This window comes from Musca vetustissima, unplaced genomic scaffold, assembly GCF_032173495.1.
Source record: "Musca vetustissima isolate MV318-11 ecotype Yass unplaced genomic scaffold, APGP_CSIRO_Mvet_v1 utg61444, whole genome shotgun sequence".
Classification (NCBI taxonomy): Eukaryota; Metazoa; Arthropoda; class Insecta; order Diptera; family Muscidae; genus Musca; species Musca vetustissima.
Genome location: NW_026877454.1, coordinates 115,374 through 132,783, shown reverse-complemented (window position 1 = coordinate 132,783; position 17,410 = coordinate 115,374). Strand labels below are relative to the sequence as shown.

General features: G+C 31.2%; 3 protein-coding genes across 3 annotated transcripts; 1 reads left to right on the top strand and 2 right to left on the bottom strand.

Annotated features, from left to right (window-relative positions):
• Positions 1 to 1,529: 1,529 nt before the first annotated feature.
• On the bottom strand, positions 1,530 to 6,865 carry LOC133322055 (serine/threonine-protein kinase PAK mbt). The gene is made up of 4 exons (XM_061531122.1): positions 5,671 to 6,865; positions 4,366 to 4,480; positions 3,944 to 4,221; positions 1,530 to 2,010 (listed from the first exon to the last, which is right to left on the bottom strand). The coding sequence occupies exons 1-4, from the start codon at positions 6,847 to 6,849 to the stop codon at positions 1,537 to 1,539; spliced, it is 2,046 nt and encodes a 681-aa protein (XP_061387106.1). The 5' UTR covers positions 6,850 to 6,865; the 3' UTR covers positions 1,530 to 1,536.
• Positions 6,866 to 9,392: 2,527 nt separating this feature from the next.
• Positions 9,393 to 9,777, top strand: LOC133322058 (probable small nuclear ribonucleoprotein G). Its single transcript, XM_061531125.1, has 2 exons — positions 9,393 to 9,424; positions 9,573 to 9,777. The coding sequence occupies exons 1-2, from the start codon at positions 9,393 to 9,395 to the stop codon at positions 9,769 to 9,771; spliced, it is 231 nt and encodes a 76-aa protein (XP_061387109.1). The 3' UTR covers positions 9,772 to 9,777.
• Positions 9,778 to 14,556: 4,779 nt separating this feature from the next.
• On the bottom strand, positions 14,557 to 15,543 carry LOC133322053 (small ribosomal subunit protein eS19A). The gene is made up of 3 exons (XM_061531120.1): positions 15,456 to 15,543; positions 15,075 to 15,145; positions 14,557 to 15,005 (listed from the first exon to the last, which is right to left on the bottom strand). The coding sequence occupies exons 2-3, from the start codon at positions 15,143 to 15,145 to the stop codon at positions 14,603 to 14,605; spliced, it is 474 nt and encodes a 157-aa protein (XP_061387104.1). The 5' UTR covers positions 15,456 to 15,543; the 3' UTR covers positions 14,557 to 14,602.
• Between the last annotated feature and the right edge of the window lie 1,867 nt (positions 15,544 to 17,410).

Sequence of the window (17,410 nt, the reverse complement as noted above, 5' to 3'; positions counted from 1 at the left end):
TCTATTTTATTCCGAAAATTTTTTCTATTGAAAAATTGTTCCGAATAATTTTTTCTATTGAAAAATTATTCCGAATAATTTTTTTCTATTTAAAAATTATTCCGAATAATTTTTTTCTATTTAAAAATTATTCCGAATAATTTTTTTCTATTTAAAAATTATTCCGAATAATTTTTTCTATTGAAAAATTATTCCGAATAATTTTTTCTATTGAAAAATTATTCCGAATAATTTTTCTATTGAAAAATTATTCCGAATAATTTTTTCTATTGAAAAATTATTCCGAATAATTTTTTCTATTGAAAAATTATTCCGAATAATTTTTTTCTATTGAAAAATTATTCCGAATATTTTTTTTGTATAGAGCAATTATTCCTAAATTATTTATCTATTGAAAATATTCAAATTATTTAATTTAAAAATAAATAAATAAAATATTCTTGTACAGGGTATTATTCTTAAAATGTATTTATTTACTTCTGTTTTTTATATATATATAGACAATATTTATATTCTTTAAGCAAGAAATAAACATGATGTACATAAAAATACATAAAATGGAATTTTCTTATTATTTTGTTTTAGTTTTTTTTAGAGAAACCTTTTTTTTTTTGAATAATATATAGATAGGACAAGTTAACACATTTTAAAGCCAAAAGTGTTTTTTAAAGGCATTTGTTTTTTGTTTAATTACTCTTGTCAATAGGAATGTTTTCATTTATAAAATTTAAGTATTTTTTTTTGTTATATATGTATATAAAATTATTTTTTGTTGCTGTATAGTTGGTTAAAAAAACAGAAATACGTTTATTCGAGGAATGTTTCCTTTTTGAAGGTGAGAGGGAGGAAAAAACAAAACAGAGCAAATGATAAATCTTAAAATGTATTTTTTACCATTACTTCGTTGTTGATATGAGCCTTGAATTGTAATTGAAAAGTGTTAAAGGCACTTTTTGTTTTTGCATTTTAATTCTTATAAATATGTAGCATATTGTTTTCATTTACTGAAAAAAAATTAAGTATTATTTTATGTATGTAAATATGTATATGGAAACATTTGTATATATGTATATAAATATGGAGGGGTGAAGTGTATGATTTGACTGTATATTCAATTCCATATTTGTTTTTCCTTAGTTTTTTTTTCTCAACGGCACTTAAAATATATTATTTAAAAAAAATACACATACTTATATAAAATTAAAAAAAAACTAAACATATATAAATGCCAAAAATTAATAAAATCATAAATTAAAAATAATATATATTTTTTAAAATAAAAAAATGTTATAACATGGAATAAAAAATTAATTAAGAATAGTAAGTAGTAGTACTGCCAATATAAATACATTTTGGGTAAAATAACAATACTTTTGTTCTTGTTTGTAAGGAGCTTTTTGGGGGGTGGGGAACAGGGGAATGTATTGGAGTTTATTTTTCAGTTTGAATTTTTAAGTATAGCTTCGAAAAAAATTAAGTATTCCATTCCCGGCAATAACACACACACAAATTAAGATTTTTCTTCTCTAACATAATTTAATGCTGCCTTGAATTACGCATTAGCGGTACCAATAGAGATGGTGGTCCGGCCTGTCTTAAGAAAGGATGTGCCAACAACTCTGCTGCCGTCGCCCTCTGTGCTGGATCACGTACCAACATACGATCTAAAAATGATTGTAGACGCGGTGATACTTTGTGGGCATTCTTTAGATTCGGCGGTTGCATATCTCGAATGCGACGCATAGCCTGCAGAGGTGGTTCATTAAAGAATGGTGGCTCACCATCGACCATTTCAATGACCATAATACCCAGTGACCAAATATCAACTTCAGGGCCATAGGGTAAACGTGATATTACCTCTGGTGACATCCAATATGGTGTACCCACCAGCGATTTACGTTTTGGTAATTCCTGCGAGACCTGTGCACAAAAACCAAAATCTGACAATTTAACACGACCATCGGCTGCCAATAGAATTGAATCGGATTTAATGTCACGATGTATGACACCCTGAAAGAAAGGTAAAAAAATAATATTAGAAAATTGGAAGAGAAAAAGATATCAAAAGAAATAAAGAACATGTGAATTTCCAATATTTTTTACAAATAATAACGAATAATTTTTTTAATGGACAAATTATTCCACAATTTTTTATAGACAAATTATTCCAATTTTTTCTATAGAAAAATTACTCCTAATAATTGGTTTCAATAAAAAAAATTGTTTAGAAAAATTATTCCGAATATTTTTTTACAAAAATTATCCAATTTTTTATAAAAAATAATTATTCTGTAGAAAAGTTATTTGACTAATTTTTTTCTTTAGAAAAATTATTCCAAATAATTGGTTTCTATAAAAAAATTATTCTGAATAATTTTTTTGGAGAAATTATTGCAATATTTTTTACAAAAATTATCCAATTTTTTTTATATAAAAAAATTATCCGAATTTTTTAATAGAAAAAATTATTTAATAATTTTTTTTCTATCGAAAATTATTTCGAATAATTTTATTGAATAATTCTTTTCCTATAGAAAATTTAATTTTTTTTCTATTAAATTTTTTTTCTATAGAAAAACTATTCAAAAAATTTTTTTAATAGAAAAATTATTCCGAACGTTTTTTACTAAAATTATTAAATTTTTTTATAGAAAAATTATTTGACTAATTTTTTTCTATGGAAAATAAAATTTTTCTACGGAAAAATTAAAATTAAAAATTATTCAAATTTTTTTTTCCTTATTTCAAAAAAATTTTACCCGAATAATTTTTTTTTTAATTATCCGAAAAATTTTTTTTTCTTTATTTTATTTCTTTAGAAAAAATTTTCCTAATATTTCTTTAGAAAAATTATTCCAAATATTTTGTTTAGAAAAATGATTCCGAAAATTTTGCTAAATATTTCCGAAAAATTATTCCGAACAATTATTCGGAATAATTTTTTTCCTATAGAAAAATTATCCGAATATTTGTTTCTATAAGAAAATTTTCAAATAATTTATTTTTCTTTAGAAAAAATATAAACATTTTTCTATAGAAAAATTATTGGAACAATTTCTTACTATAGAAAAATTATTCGAATTTTTTTCCTATAAAAAAATGTTTCCAATAAATTTTTTCCTATAGAAAAATGATCTGTATATTTTTTTCTATAGAAAAATTATCCAAAACAATGCATTTTTTCTTAAAGAATTATTTTTTGTAAAAAATAAAATTTTATTGTAAAAAATTATTCAAATTTTTTTTCTGTTGTAAAAATTATCTAAATAATTTAAAAAAAAAATCCGAAAATTTTTTTTCTATGGAAAAATAATCCGAATAAATTATTTCTATGGAAAAATTATCCGAATAATTTTTTTCCTATTGATACATTTTTTGAATATTTTTTTCAAAAAAATATTAAATGTGCCATTTTACGGATCTCTTATATTATGAAAATAGTTTTTTTATTTCTTCTTCTCTGCACGTAATTTCTTTGAGCAGACTTGATTGCCACAAACGCATGATTACACATTTAGGTAATTCATGACAACTAACTAATTATAAATTGCAATTGACGTAACTACTACAACATTTTTTATTGTTTTCAATTTCGTGTGTCTTGTTACACACTTTGACCGCACCCATTTATGGTCAAGATGGTACATTATTTACAAAAAAAGAGAAAACAATTAAAAAAACATAAACACAAAATACAAAAAATAGCAACAAAAAGTAATAGAAAATTAAAAACAAGAAGACAATTTCCATAAACAAACTAAATCTTTGCAATCACTGTCGCGCACATACGCTACTACATACATACAACACTCACACACATATGTATGCATCAGCATATGCATTTCCAACGCACATTTTGTATGTAAACAAAAACATAGATATCAACTTTCAAACAACAAAAGCAAAATAAAAAACAAAAAGCAAAAAAATTCTTGTCACGCACCTGTGAATGTAAATAGGCTAATGCCTTTAAGCATTGTTTGCAAACTGTTGCTATTTGCTCCTCATCCATGCGAGAATGTGTGACAATATCGGTTAGAGCACCACCTTCTAAATATTCCATTACCACCCAGAGTTCATCGTTGACCAGAAAACTTGAGTATGTCTCAACAATATTGGGATGATGATAGTCACGCATAATTACAACCTCATTAAACAATAATTCACGACGTTGTTGTTTGCGTAAATCCATTTTCTTGACAGCTACCTGGCGACCTGTTGGTGTGTGTGTGTTTTTTTTCATAAATGAAGGGGAAAGTTTGAAATTATTAAAGAGAAATGGAAAAAAATATGAAACATAAATTTTGCAAATAAACAAAATGGAATAACAAAAACAAAAAGCCAAACAATTAGTCTTACCTGTAGATTTATCTGTGGCAATGCACACCGTGCCAGTTGAACCTTCACCAATTTTCATAAAATTGTCGAGGTTTTCACGTGGATCACCAGCTGAGACAACCATTTGTAGAGCAGAACGGAACTAAGGAAAAAAAAAAAACAGAGAAATCAATTAAAAACAGATATTAAAATGTAGGATATTAAATAATAATTTATAAAACAATCGATGTCTACTTCAGGATAAGGCTTAAGCCTAGTTTAGGGCCACTCACGGATCGTTTTGAAATTTTTACCACATATAGTCCTTAGGGTCCTGATTACATTTTTTTATAATTTTTTTTTTTTGCGGAAACCGGTATTTCCGGAGATGTGGGCCTCCAAAGTTCCGTTGGGACCCTTGTATTTTCTCAAATTTTTTTAAAATTCACTAAGGCAAAATGGGTATCACTTCAAAGCATTTGAAGCCCTGATTACAAAAACTTAATATTTATATAAAATGTGTCCATACTTTCTGAGATATTGTTTTTCAGCAGGATCGCGCGGAATTTTGGAGACCCATATCTCAGAAAGTATAGACTTATTTGATATGAATATTATATTTTTATAATCAGGGCTTCAAATGCTTTAAAATGCCTCAGTGGATATTAAAAATTTATGAGAAAATACAAGGGTCCCAACGGAACTTTGGAGGCCCATATCTCCGGAAATACCGATTTCCACAAGACTACATGTGGTAAAAATTGCAAAATGATCCGGGAGGGGGCCCTAAACTAGACTTGTTCTCAGGATAAAATAAGTTATTTAGTCCTACAGAGGAGAAATAATTTGATGCCTATGAAAACTCCTAAGGGCAATAATAACGAGAAGATTTCTAGACATTAGAAACTGTACATGTTCTTATCTGTATATAAAAGCCCCTCTACATGGTATTCTAAGATTTAGAGAGACTTTTAAAAGGAAAAGAAGAACAAGGTCTTCTCTGTCCTTTAAAAAAATCGTCAATGCCCATAGTCTTCTGTTCAAGAACTTCTTTGTCTAGAGTATACCTCTTCAGTTAAAATATAACCTCATCTATCTATGATAAACATCTTCCATCTTCTTCTTCAATCAATGGAGGACCTCTCTTACCTATGGAATATCTCTTCTATATACAGAATCCTACTCATATTAATAGAGAATCTATTCTAGTTTCTATCAACAGAATAGCTTTTCCATTTCTTATAAAGAACCTTTTCTATCTGTGGAACACTTTTATCAACCGAATTCTCCTTCTGTCGTAGACCTATTCTATCCATAAAATAAGACCTCTCTTTTTTCCCCCTCCCAACATACCTGTTCATGTGTTAAACGTGGCTCCTGCTTTGGTGCTGCTGCCGTTGCTGTACTACCACCAGTAGCACTTGTAGCACCCACCCCCACTGTACCACCACTCGAACTGGAAGCCCGTGATGCCGTTTTTCCGTGCAAATGCATTTGATGGGGATTTTGATTTTGATCCGAACTAATTAGGTGATTATTACTCAATTGTTTGCCAGCCATATGTTGCGACGAATGACCACCCGCAGCACCATGGGGTGGTAATGTTGGTGGCTGGCCATGACCTTGAGGTGTTGGATACATTGGTAAATTATTTGTTGTAATTGCATTATTGTTGTTCATGTGATGTCCATGGGAATGCGATGACATATGGGAATGTGTCGAACGAGTATTACTGGCTATTGAGCCCACCGGTGATATTTGTTGAACATGCATGTGTGAAGAAGCTCCGGGACGATATTGTACAGCAGAGCCGCCAGCACCAGGCTGGTTAGCCATATCTGTACGTACAGCCAGTGGACCACCGCCGTTAGCTGTCTGCTGCTGCTGTCCACCGTACATTCCCGTCATCATTGCTCCCTGTTGTGTGCCAGGTGGTTGTTGTGTTTTATATCCACCTGGACCGCCAGTTACCATAGCATTTATTGCACCACTGCTCGACGACAAGGATTCTCTTTCTTCGGGTACAGCGGGTGGCACATTAGCATTTCCTCTCAAATCTCTTCGTACCCGGGGCGGACTTGAGCTACGCAATGAATTCGATCGCGCCACATGTGAAGTCTTGGGTAAAATAATACCCCCGCCAATTGTGGCAGAACCATTATCTGCTGCCATTGCATGGACATGCTGGCCCATAACTCCCCCTGCTCCACCAACACCACCACCTCCCATAGCAGCAGATTGTGCAGCTATGCTGCTACTATTCAATGATGTTGTATCTGCTTTATTGTTGTTGTGATGCGGTCGTACAATTGTCTTTAAATCCAATATTTCTGTTGGCGTGATCTCCGATGGATCCACCAATGGTAATGGCCTATTTGTTGATTTCAATATTTGATTATTACCCACAATACTCGCCCATTGCATTGGAAGCCCGACATATTTTTGTTGGCGTTTATCGAATCCCGTATGAACTCGATGCTCAAAATTGCTAGGCATCGAAATGAGAGGTTTCTTCTTTTTCTTTGAGAACATTATCGCGCGCGCTTTACTAAATCCCCGTTGACACGAAAACAAAAGGAAATAAAAACTAAATTAAAAGTAATTAAAATGACTATTTCGCGAAAAAAACTACAAAACTCTCGAGTTGTTTTGCGAGTTGTTGACTTTTTTGTCGTAATTGGCCTCAATTTGACACACGAAGTGTCGCCTTCGTTTGCAACTGAAAGAAAAATCAAAAACGTTCCAGCTGCAGCAAATAGGGGTGAAAGTTGAATGGCGACGGAGACGGCGTGGCAGTTGTCAAAGTAATTTCTTCCAAACGAAAATCGTAATAAATTGTTGCATTTCATTTAAATTTCAATATATTTCACTTAAATTGGAATTCGTTTGACATGTTATTCAAAACAATACACACACAAACACAAAATATGTATTTTGATTGCATAGAACAAGCCACCATGAGAAAAAATTGTGTTCAGTTGGTAAATATGCGTACTATTAAAAACCTGAAAAATTTATAAATCGTTATGATTTCTACCCAAAAATCGATAAAATATTATTATTAATAGTAGGACATTAAAGATGAAAAGTAGGCAATTTTTAGGTGACTACCAAAAGAGCAACACTGTACATAGTGGCTTTTTTTGTCAGATGTAATATAAATATAATAATGATGCAATAATAAGGTGATGTATCAAAACAAAATTCTTTGTTTTTGTCTCGACCAGCTGTCAAATTTTTCCTTATAATATTTCACATGGTTGGCAACATTGCACATCGAATTCAAGTAGAAACCACGAATGGAGCATGGCGCAATGAATAGGTAGTCCATTTAGAGCAGCTGATGTCTTGATAAACTGTCAAAGTGCGTAATTTCTACTTGAATCCGATGTGCTGCCATTTGAAATATATATGCTACCAAAACCAAATGTTTTTGTTTTGATACATCACCTTATTATTGCATCATGGAAATTACCTACTTTAACAGTTAATCGAGACATCAGCTGCGCTAAATGCACTAAATGCACTATTTATTGTCCCATGAATATAATGTTACCAACATATAAATTGATTCTATAAAAATTGATTTTTTCAGACGAATGCTGTAATAAATTTCTTTAATTTCAATTAAATGTATTAATTTTGATTATGTTTGACATAGTATGTTTTATCGTTTCTAATTCTTATACAAATGATCAGCTGGAACTGTCAGCTGTTCTATTGATAACTGTCTGCCCAAAAACTGCGAATATTGTTATCAATGAGATATATGAAAGTCCAAACGAGAATAATTTTTGCCAAGCTGTCATTCAAATGTTTAGTGTGTACAAGGTTTCACTCATGTTACAATTATACAAGGTAGGCTCTCTTTTGTCAACTAAAAAATATACACCTCTACGTTGTGGGGAGTGTAATGTCAGAATAAAAAAACAAATGCAAATTTATAAGTTGCCAACCTTGAATAATTGTACATTGCAGTGATCTGTTATGGTTTCTATGTTAATATATGTCAGATCTCTTTCTTGATTTACTATAGCATAGAGATATATTAGCCTAGTGACAATTCCGGACAGATGGATTTTGTGGTTTTAGATTCAGGTTCTATCATGGTACAATTATACAAGGTAGGGTAGCTTTTGTAAGAAAGGAGAAAATACACATCTACCTTTTGGGCAATAAGGTCAGAATAAATGAAATCAAATGCGACAAGTCGTTCTTTTCATTTGACATATTTTTAACATTTTATCAAAAACGAGAAAAATTAGTTGGGGATATGATTTACTTCATTGTTTCATTCACAAATCACACATTTCTTCTTTCAAATGTTGTAAAAATCATCTTCAAACAAATCGATTTTCGAATATATTTTCTAATACATTTCAAAACATTACTCACACAGTCACACATTTTGTATATGACTTTGGCATAACAAGCCACAATATGAAAAAATTGTAATTTATAAGTAGCCGGCCAGATGACATGTACATTATAAACTTTTGACGGATTAACTTCTTTTATTTGACATTTTTGCATTGCAATTGACAATTTAAATCCACCGAATTTACTAAATCCAGTTCATTACAAGTGTACTATTATGTCTGCATACTTGGCATTCTAATCGACTCCTCAAGACACCTTAAGCTATTCAGAACAACTCTACAATTATGAAACTCTTAATATAATATTAAAAATAAATCACACTTTCTATCAAATAATGTGTAAACGTAGCTTAATTACTTACTATAAGCAGCGTACACACTACCAGTTTGACAGTTCGTGTTTTTTCACTCGTCAAGCATCCACTAAAATCATCAAAACTGATAGTGAATACTAAACTCTATCATTATTACAAAATGTCAACCTTTGACACACAGCATTCTTTAAGAATGCTGCTGTTAAATATAAGTTGGTAACGTGTAATTGCAACTCTGCAACGCACGGTTAATCGTTTCAGTGATGACAAAATGTACCGATTAATCGATTTGACTTTTCCGACACACACGCCATTCCGGCTTGATTATTCTTGATAGTTTGCATTTAGTTTTTATAATTTTTCTGCAAAAACACGATTAAAAATGTCCAAGGCTCACCCTCCAGAACTTAAAAAGTAAGTAAATATATCATTTTTATTACTATTGTCATTTATTGATGGATTTTTCGGCAAAATTATGTTTGTCACTCAGAGGGCAAATTTTGGTTCGTCGGCGTCCTAGCCATTTTACTTGAAAAACACTAATTTCTTTGCAAATTTTCAGATACATGGACAAACGGATGTTGCTCAAACTAAATGGCGGTCGCTCTGTAGCTGGCATTTTGCGAGGTTTTGATCCCTTCATGAATGTCGTACTCGACGAAACCGTGGAGGAGTGCAAAGACAGTACTCGTAATAATATTGGTATGGTTGTCATTCGTGGTAACAGCATTGTTATGGTAGAGGCTCTGGACCGGGTCTAGAAGTAGCTGTGAAAACGCATTATATTGCAGATCCACAATAATTAGTATAAGTTTCTATACACTGTTTGGTATGTGTATTTTAAATATAATATATTGAAATAAAACTATTTGAAGTAAGACAAAGAAAAAAAATCAAATAAATCTGCAATGTTAGTGCTTCTAGTAGGGAGGAACTAGATTTTGGTACCATACCATTTCCTTTGCAAGAAGATTTGTGGAAGAAAAGAAATAACACGGTGTTTGAAATGACAAAAAAAAAATATATTTAAAAAAATGCTAACTTCTTGCGTAGGCTCAATAGAGAAATTTTGTATAAAAATTAGTTTATAAGTTTAGATTTAAGTATGTAATGCATGTCGAATTAGAGACATATTGCATAGGCTCAATAGAGAAATTTTGTATAAAGAATAATCCACACAAAATAAAAACCATTGCGACTTAGTCCCTGCCGGACTTATTGCATAGGCTCAGTAGAGAAATTTTGTATAAGAAATATTTATAAGTTAACCAACCAGCTACCGGCAATTAGTCCAAGCGGACTTATTGCATAGGCTCAATAGAGAAATTTTGTATAAGAAGTAATTTTTAAATGTTTAAATAAAAAAGAAAAAAAAAATATTATTAAAATTGTTATTTTTTGATAAAAATGAAAATTGATATTCTAGAAATTTTTGGATTGAAATCACCATAGAAAATTCAGTACGAGTCCGAAATTGCTTTTTTGGGAATTCGCATTTCCTAGGTTCAAAAATTTTAAAAATAGTGGTGATTAGGTTTTTTTTATTTAAATAAAGTAATTATAATTTCGTTGTAATCAGCAGCGGAAGGATGCTATTAAATTAAAAGAAATAAAATTTTCTTATGTTTCCGAGTGGTATTCCCAGATATTTTATAAAAAGTGGGGTTATTCTTAAAATACTGCAGCTCCATATCACTGGAAGTAATAAATTCCCCCTGAAAAGAAACATTTTGTAATAATCAATATTAAAAAGAAATATTGTATCTCCATACCACTGGAAGTATTTATTTCACCCTGAAAGAAATATTTTGCAATAATCAGCATCGAAAGGGCTACATAAAGTAAAGTAAAGGGTGTTACGACTCCCTGTTAGGCGGCGCTAGAGGGGACCTTCCGGCTAGTTAGCGGTCTCTGGGCTATGGTCCTCAACCCGTCCACATCTCTAGCCCATCAGGGGCGAACACGAAAATGAGACTTTACTATTCAAATAAACAAACACATTACATTCAAAACACAACACCTGCCTTGATAAGAGAGTATAGATGTTTTACTCTCACATTTTGCCCTCCCAACCATGGTTTCCAAACGTTCCAACGTATCAATATTATTGGAAACCCCGCAAACACACACACACTCACCTCATCACCTTCTTAGAATCCTCTCTAAAAGAACAATTAAAACATATTAGTTATGGTAACAAAATCAAAACATATTACATTTATTCTTATAATATAAGCCTTAAAACAAAAAAACCTGTCTTGGATTCTTCAACCCCAGATCACTCAATATATCAATGAAACAAAAACAAATTCGATATTAAAATTTCCTCTTTGAAACGCTAGAGATTCTTTTTTAAATAACACTTTAAAAACTACTCATCAAGTCCCTATTATAAAGGAGCTCGTTTATAATGGTTGAATAGGCCAATCCGGCGTTAAAACTATATACGACGAATCCCTAGTCTTCCTTCAGAGAATTATATGACCTTTAAACACTTAAAAACAATCTGGAGTCAAATCACAAATCCTTACAAATTCAAATAAAAAGTTGACATACACAAGGACAACACAAGATACACTTAAATAATTTGTCTTATAATAATTATCAATATTAACGAATTTTAAAAATATTTCTTTGGGAATCCATTTAAGGCTAAAGGCATGGGTTTATTCCCAACTCATTGTAGGTATTAAAATTTATCGCTTTCTTATATTTCTTTTGATATACTTCCAGATAACCGCCTATCTTAGCTGAGTAGCACCGTTACCTCTGTTCCGGCCAAAAAATAAAGGAGGATTTAGATTACCATCGGCCACACAAAATTTGGTTTATGTTGCTGCTGGCAAAAACAGCTGAAAGGCCACACATCCACACACACAACACAAAAGGCTCGTTGGAGATCCAAAAAAAATATCGCTGGCCCCCACTTGGGAATACTGGAGGCCAGTAGCAGAGTGATGTTGAGATTTTCCTGAGGGGGGGAACCTACCAAAAAAATATATCTCCTCTTTACCATCACAAAACACAAAACAACTAAAGACACTCACGGTAATTTTTTGATTCCACCCGTTAACAAGATCACAAATAAAAACTGCAATATAATTGATTGTCGTTGTGTTTTTTGTTAGTTTTATGGTTTTTTTTTCTAACGTTGGGGACGCACAATATTCTGGCCTGTGGCGGTTAATATCAGACTAAAGCTATAGTCTTGCTCCTACCCTTATTTATAGAGCCTACATTTTCCTCCATTTTCATAAATTTTCCAATAATTTTTAGGAAAATACATTTAATGGCGAATGTTGCACTAAATGGCTACCCTTTTTCAGGGTTGATAAAAACGTAGTAATATGTACACTGAACACAGCCTTATTTTTTTATTGATGTGGCTACACTGTTCGTTTCCTCAGTCTCTTCAGTCCGGGATTCACATGCAGAGCGCGCGCGTCAAATAAGTTATTGGTGATTTTTAATTTAAAAAAAATATTTTTGGCGGAGTCCATTAATCCCTTTTATTGGCCCAAACGAGTGGCTGTGTTTCAACCGTTGCAGGCGAAACAGTTTGAATAGCGCCGCCCTAGAAAAAAGGAGTCATTCATCCCACCCACGCAACAAGGGCTACATAAAGTAAAAATTTCAAAATTTTCTGAGAGGTGCCTGTAATGTAAATTTAAACACATTCTGAACGGATGTACATGTATTTTGGCATTATGGATTTTTGGAATTTTAAAAAAATAGCCAGACGTTTTTTATCATTTCAGAATTTTATGTAGTAAAATTACAAAAAATTCTGAAATGATAAAAAAAATCTGGCAGAAATGTTTCTATACTAATCCACGTTTAGACAAAGAGACAACGAAGGGACCACTAACGATTTTTAACATCTAGGGGAATTTAAATTGGAACAAAGCGGATTGTTCTTGCTGTATTTAAAACCAAAAGTTCTCTAATATAGCATTTTTGGGATTAAAAAAAATCTACATTGGTTCATGTTTTGACATAGGGTTACGAAAGATTTCGGTATTCTGAGGGTCCTACTGACTCAACCGAAGTGGAGGTAATTTGACATTTCCGGTTCTTGGGGGGGCTAAACGATTAACTTGCCGACAATTTGACAAATCTTGAGAATCTTTTGACATAACTACCGAATTTAAAACCAAAAATTCTTTAATTCGGCATTTTGGATTTTAACAGAAACATTTTCGGTATTTTTAGAGTCCTCGACCGAAGTGGATGTGATTTGACATTTCGGGTTCATGTAGATATTTGTACATAAATTCCTTCAGTATTTTTATCACCAGAAAGTCCTAAAATTTGTCATTTCGATTCCACAAATGATAAAATAAGTCTGGCAGAAATTTGTCCATATTGGTGCATATTTTGACTTAGACGTTATGCAAGGTCAGGAACGATTTTTGGCACCCTAATTGGCGAATGAAGGGTCCTAGCCGTATTTTACAACCAAAAATTCTCCAATATGGCATTTCGGATTCCTAAAAGGATAAAAAACGGACTTGCAAAAAAATTTCAATGTTGCTCCATGTTTTGATATAGTCCCTAATGTGCGGGCAATGAAAGATTTTGAATATTCTGAATTTTTAAAAATTTACAACCAAGAAATTTTTCGACAGGTGCATATTTTTCAAACTAAAATTTTGAAACAAAAATTTTGAAATTTTTCCTGCCAGACTATAATTTGTTAATTCAAGTCCAATTAATTTGTTAATTCAAGTCCAATTTTCGACATTGGTTCGTATTTTTCAATCCAAAATTTTGTATTTTGGTAACTTAAATTTTTACATCGCCTTCGTGAAAGGGTAACGACCGATTTTGGCTATTTAAGGGTTCTAGACTAGACGAAGAGGATGTGATTTGCATAACTATCACCTTGCCGATCTGAAAAATGTTTCTCCAAATGACGGAATTTTTTACAATTTTTTTTTTATAATTTTACAAACTATTTGCCTGCATTTTTATTTTCAATGGCCAGAGAGGTATTTTTGGTATTGTGAAGGTTTTCGTCCAAAGGCAAGGTTTTATGTACATTTTTTGGTTTTGGAATTTTTTTCCATATTTTCTAAGGCTTTAACTATAATTAGGCCCACAGATTTTTCATTATGCAATTTAATCCTTGCAATAATAAAAATATAATTCTACGCTTAATAAGCCATTTAAATATTTCGATTGTCATCATTAATATAAACGCTAATACTATATGGGGATAAATTTCTAATGTAAAACATTTTCATTTCTTGCAAAGCCCAGTTTTTTTTTTTTGTAAGATAGTACAATGGAATAACTTTTTTAAATCCAACTCTAGCTATAGGTGCTTCTTGCCACCTTGGCCTAGGTCTCAATGCATGTAAATAAATTAAATTTAAAATTGATGATGTTATTACAAAACATATTGTTTACATATAATATACCCTCTATGCAGATGATAGCCATCAATATTCCGGTTTAGTGTCACACACACCATGTTATCTCAATAACACTCCATTTTACACTTCAAATAAAGTCACAAATTAGCAATTTTTTTTTTTAATTTAAAAAAAAAAGTATCAACTATTTTTTATTTCTCTTGTCAACTTTTTTTTAGTTTTCAGAAATGACAATAGGGCCAGCTACCTTGGTAGCTTCACGTTGCTTGGTGACAATTTGGTTGGCAATGCGATCCAAATCACGTTGACCAATTGGGGTCAATTTGCGGCCACCATCGGGGTGCTTTTCGATAAGGCGGGCGTGTTCCAAGGCTTGCAAAGCTTTGCGGGCAGCACCGTCGGCGGCACGGCAGAAGTGAGATGGGTGGACACCGTTACGTTTGCGGCCACCGTAGATCTTGGTGATGGAACCAACACCAGCGGGACTGCGGTGATACAAGTGACGCAAAATTGAAGCACAACGGATGTAGAACCAGTCGGGATCATAAGGAGCCAATTCCTTGTATTTGGCGGTCTTGATGATGTCCATTTGGTCGGGCACCTTTAGTTTACCAGTCCTATGAAAACAAAGAAAACACACACATTAATACACAAAACATAATTATTACATTGAATAAAAAACTTACTTCTTCAAGAAGCTGGCAACAGCCTTGACGCAAGCGTGTTGATCAATATCTTTTACAGTAACGCCGGGCATCTACAACAAGACAAGAAAATTTATTCCACAATTAGTAACACATTCTCCAAGCACACACCTTCCCACTACAATTATCTTCACATTGTATACAACACGAAAATGCATGTTGTTTCTTGTCACATGTGGACAATAGTTTCAGATTGCTTTGTTTCGCAACATTTATTGCATTTATGACATAGAAAATGATTCACATTAACACAACACAAATGTTTACCACATATTCTGTCACATTTTTATTCGTTTTTTACATTTTTTCGCATACAATGTGATTTTTTTAATAAATTTTCTAAAATTTCTCAGCAATTCATACCTTGCTTGACAGAGAGAACCGGAAGAAAGGACATGTTGAGTTAAGTTGGCTGCAGTTAATATTTGACAATGTTAACAGCTGAGCGATTTTCTTATGGGAAGTGTTCAGAAAGTCAATGAATAATTGACCGTTATTGAGGGAAGTACTGTACACACAAAGATGTTTATTTTTATTTACTTAAATAAAAGATAACGTAAAATGAAATTTAATGAAAATATATTAGAGATGAATAACAAAAACAACTATGCAGGTATTGGCTTCTAATGTCAATAATAAAATATATATAAGCAACAGGTTGTTGTGTTTATTTCATTTTTTTAACACATGAACTAAAAATGCGGAAAATTAATGAAAGGTTATGAAATGTTTGTTTCATCTATAAAAATGTCATTGCTTCCAGACGAACGCGGTAAAAAATCTCTTTCATTTCAATTAAATTTGTACAAATTTCATTTCAATTTAAATTTATTTGGCATAGTATTCAAAGCAATACACACATAAACACAAAATATATATTTTAATTTCATTGAAATAAATTGTAATCAGATGTTAGTTATGCCCTACCATGTAATAATTATACCATGTTTAGTGTATGTTGATAATGAAATCATAAATGTTATTAACTTAAAACATATGCTTATATGACACATTTTTCCAAACTTAATCAATTAAGAAAATATTGCGCACAATTAATAATTAATTATCAAGATTATTTTGGATTTCAAAGACGATTGAAATACAAGTTCAACATAAATTGCGAAGATATTTTCCGACAATTGTTTTATATTAAATTTGAATTTAATACAATTACAAAATATTTTACAAGTTTTGGATATAATTTAAAAAAAAACATATTTTTTCAAACTTGAGCTGATAAAAATTGCCCACAAATAATAGAATATCAAGATTATTTTGATTGAAACACAATTCATAATTCAATTAAAAAATAGGTTCGTTCCTTTACTCAATAATTTGTACGAATTTGTACAAATTATTACAAAATGTTGTTCGTTTACCCAAAAGTCCAGTAAAAGAGAGTGAATTGAGAGAGCAGATTTGACAGTTGTGTTACTGAGTATTTGCAAATTCTTACAAGGAAAATTTACTCAGTAAGAATTTTCTTGTACCATCAGCTGATATTTAATCAGCTGTTTTGTTATGTTTTGTAAACAAACAAAAAATAGTTCTCAAGAAAATTGATTATTTTGTGAATTTTATTTTGATTTTGTATCATTAAATACCAAAATGGACGAAGAAAACGCTTGTTATCCATTTTTCCAATAAAAATGCTGTTTTTTAGTTTGCGCCAATTTGTTTGTTGTTTTAATCAGTTTTAATTTGCTCGAGATCCAATTCTAATTTTAGAGAAAAATACAACCCTGCTTTTGCACAAAAAATATAGACTTCTCCTTAAAGTATGCTACAAAATACGTTACCGTAATTTATACTGAATCTAAAAAAAGTATTGACTTCTCCTTAAAGTATGCTACAAAATACGTTACCGTAATTTATACTAAATCTACTACAATTTAAAACAATTATTCCCATTATGTCAAAAATTCATAAAAAATTGTAAAAAATTTTAATTGAAAATGGTCAAAATTGCGACAGAAATTATGAAATTATTAGAAATTAGATGACGAATCAACTTTATATCATTTTAATACTAGTCTAAACTTCTTAGATTTGGTACCAAATCGAATCGATTTAGAAGGCATAGTCTAATCGCGCCTCTATGCTAAACGGAGATAATTTTAAATACAACCCTGTTTTTGCACCAAAAAATAAAGAGTTTTCCTTAAAGTATGCCACAGAATACGTTAAAATTAAAAATATTTGCCCAGTAATAGTACGACAGCTGATAAAAAATACCACAAAATGTTTATTTCATATTTTAAAGAGATAAATATTATTTGAATTTATTTAAAAAAAATGGCATAGTATTCTAAACAATA

Coding starts and splice junctions, on each gene's coding strand:
- LOC133322055 (XM_061531122.1), bottom strand. CDS start 6,849: ATGTTCTCAAAGAAAAAGAAGAAACCTCTCATTTCGATGCCTAGCAAT. Junction 4,481..5,670: donor CACGTTTAACACATGAACAG/GTATGTTGGGAG, acceptor TTTTTTCCTTAG/TTCCGTTCTGCTCTACAAAT. Junction 4,222..4,365: donor GTGCATTGCCACAGATAAAT/CTACAGGTAAGA, acceptor ACACACACACAC/CAACAGGTCGCCAGGTAGCT.
- LOC133322058 (XM_061531125.1), top strand. CDS start 9,393: ATGTCCAAGGCTCACCCTCCAGAACTTAAAAA. Junction 9,425..9,572: donor CACCCTCCAGAACTTAAAAA/GTAAGTAAATAT, acceptor GCAAATTTTCAG/ATACATGGACAAACGGATGT.
- LOC133322053 (XM_061531120.1), bottom strand. CDS start 15,145: ATGCCCGGCGTTACTGTAAAAGATATTGATCAACACGCTTGCGTCAAG. Junction 15,006..15,074: donor GTTGCCAGCTTCTTGAAGAA/GTAAGTTTTTTA, acceptor TTGTTTTCATAG/GACTGGTAAACTAAAGGTGC.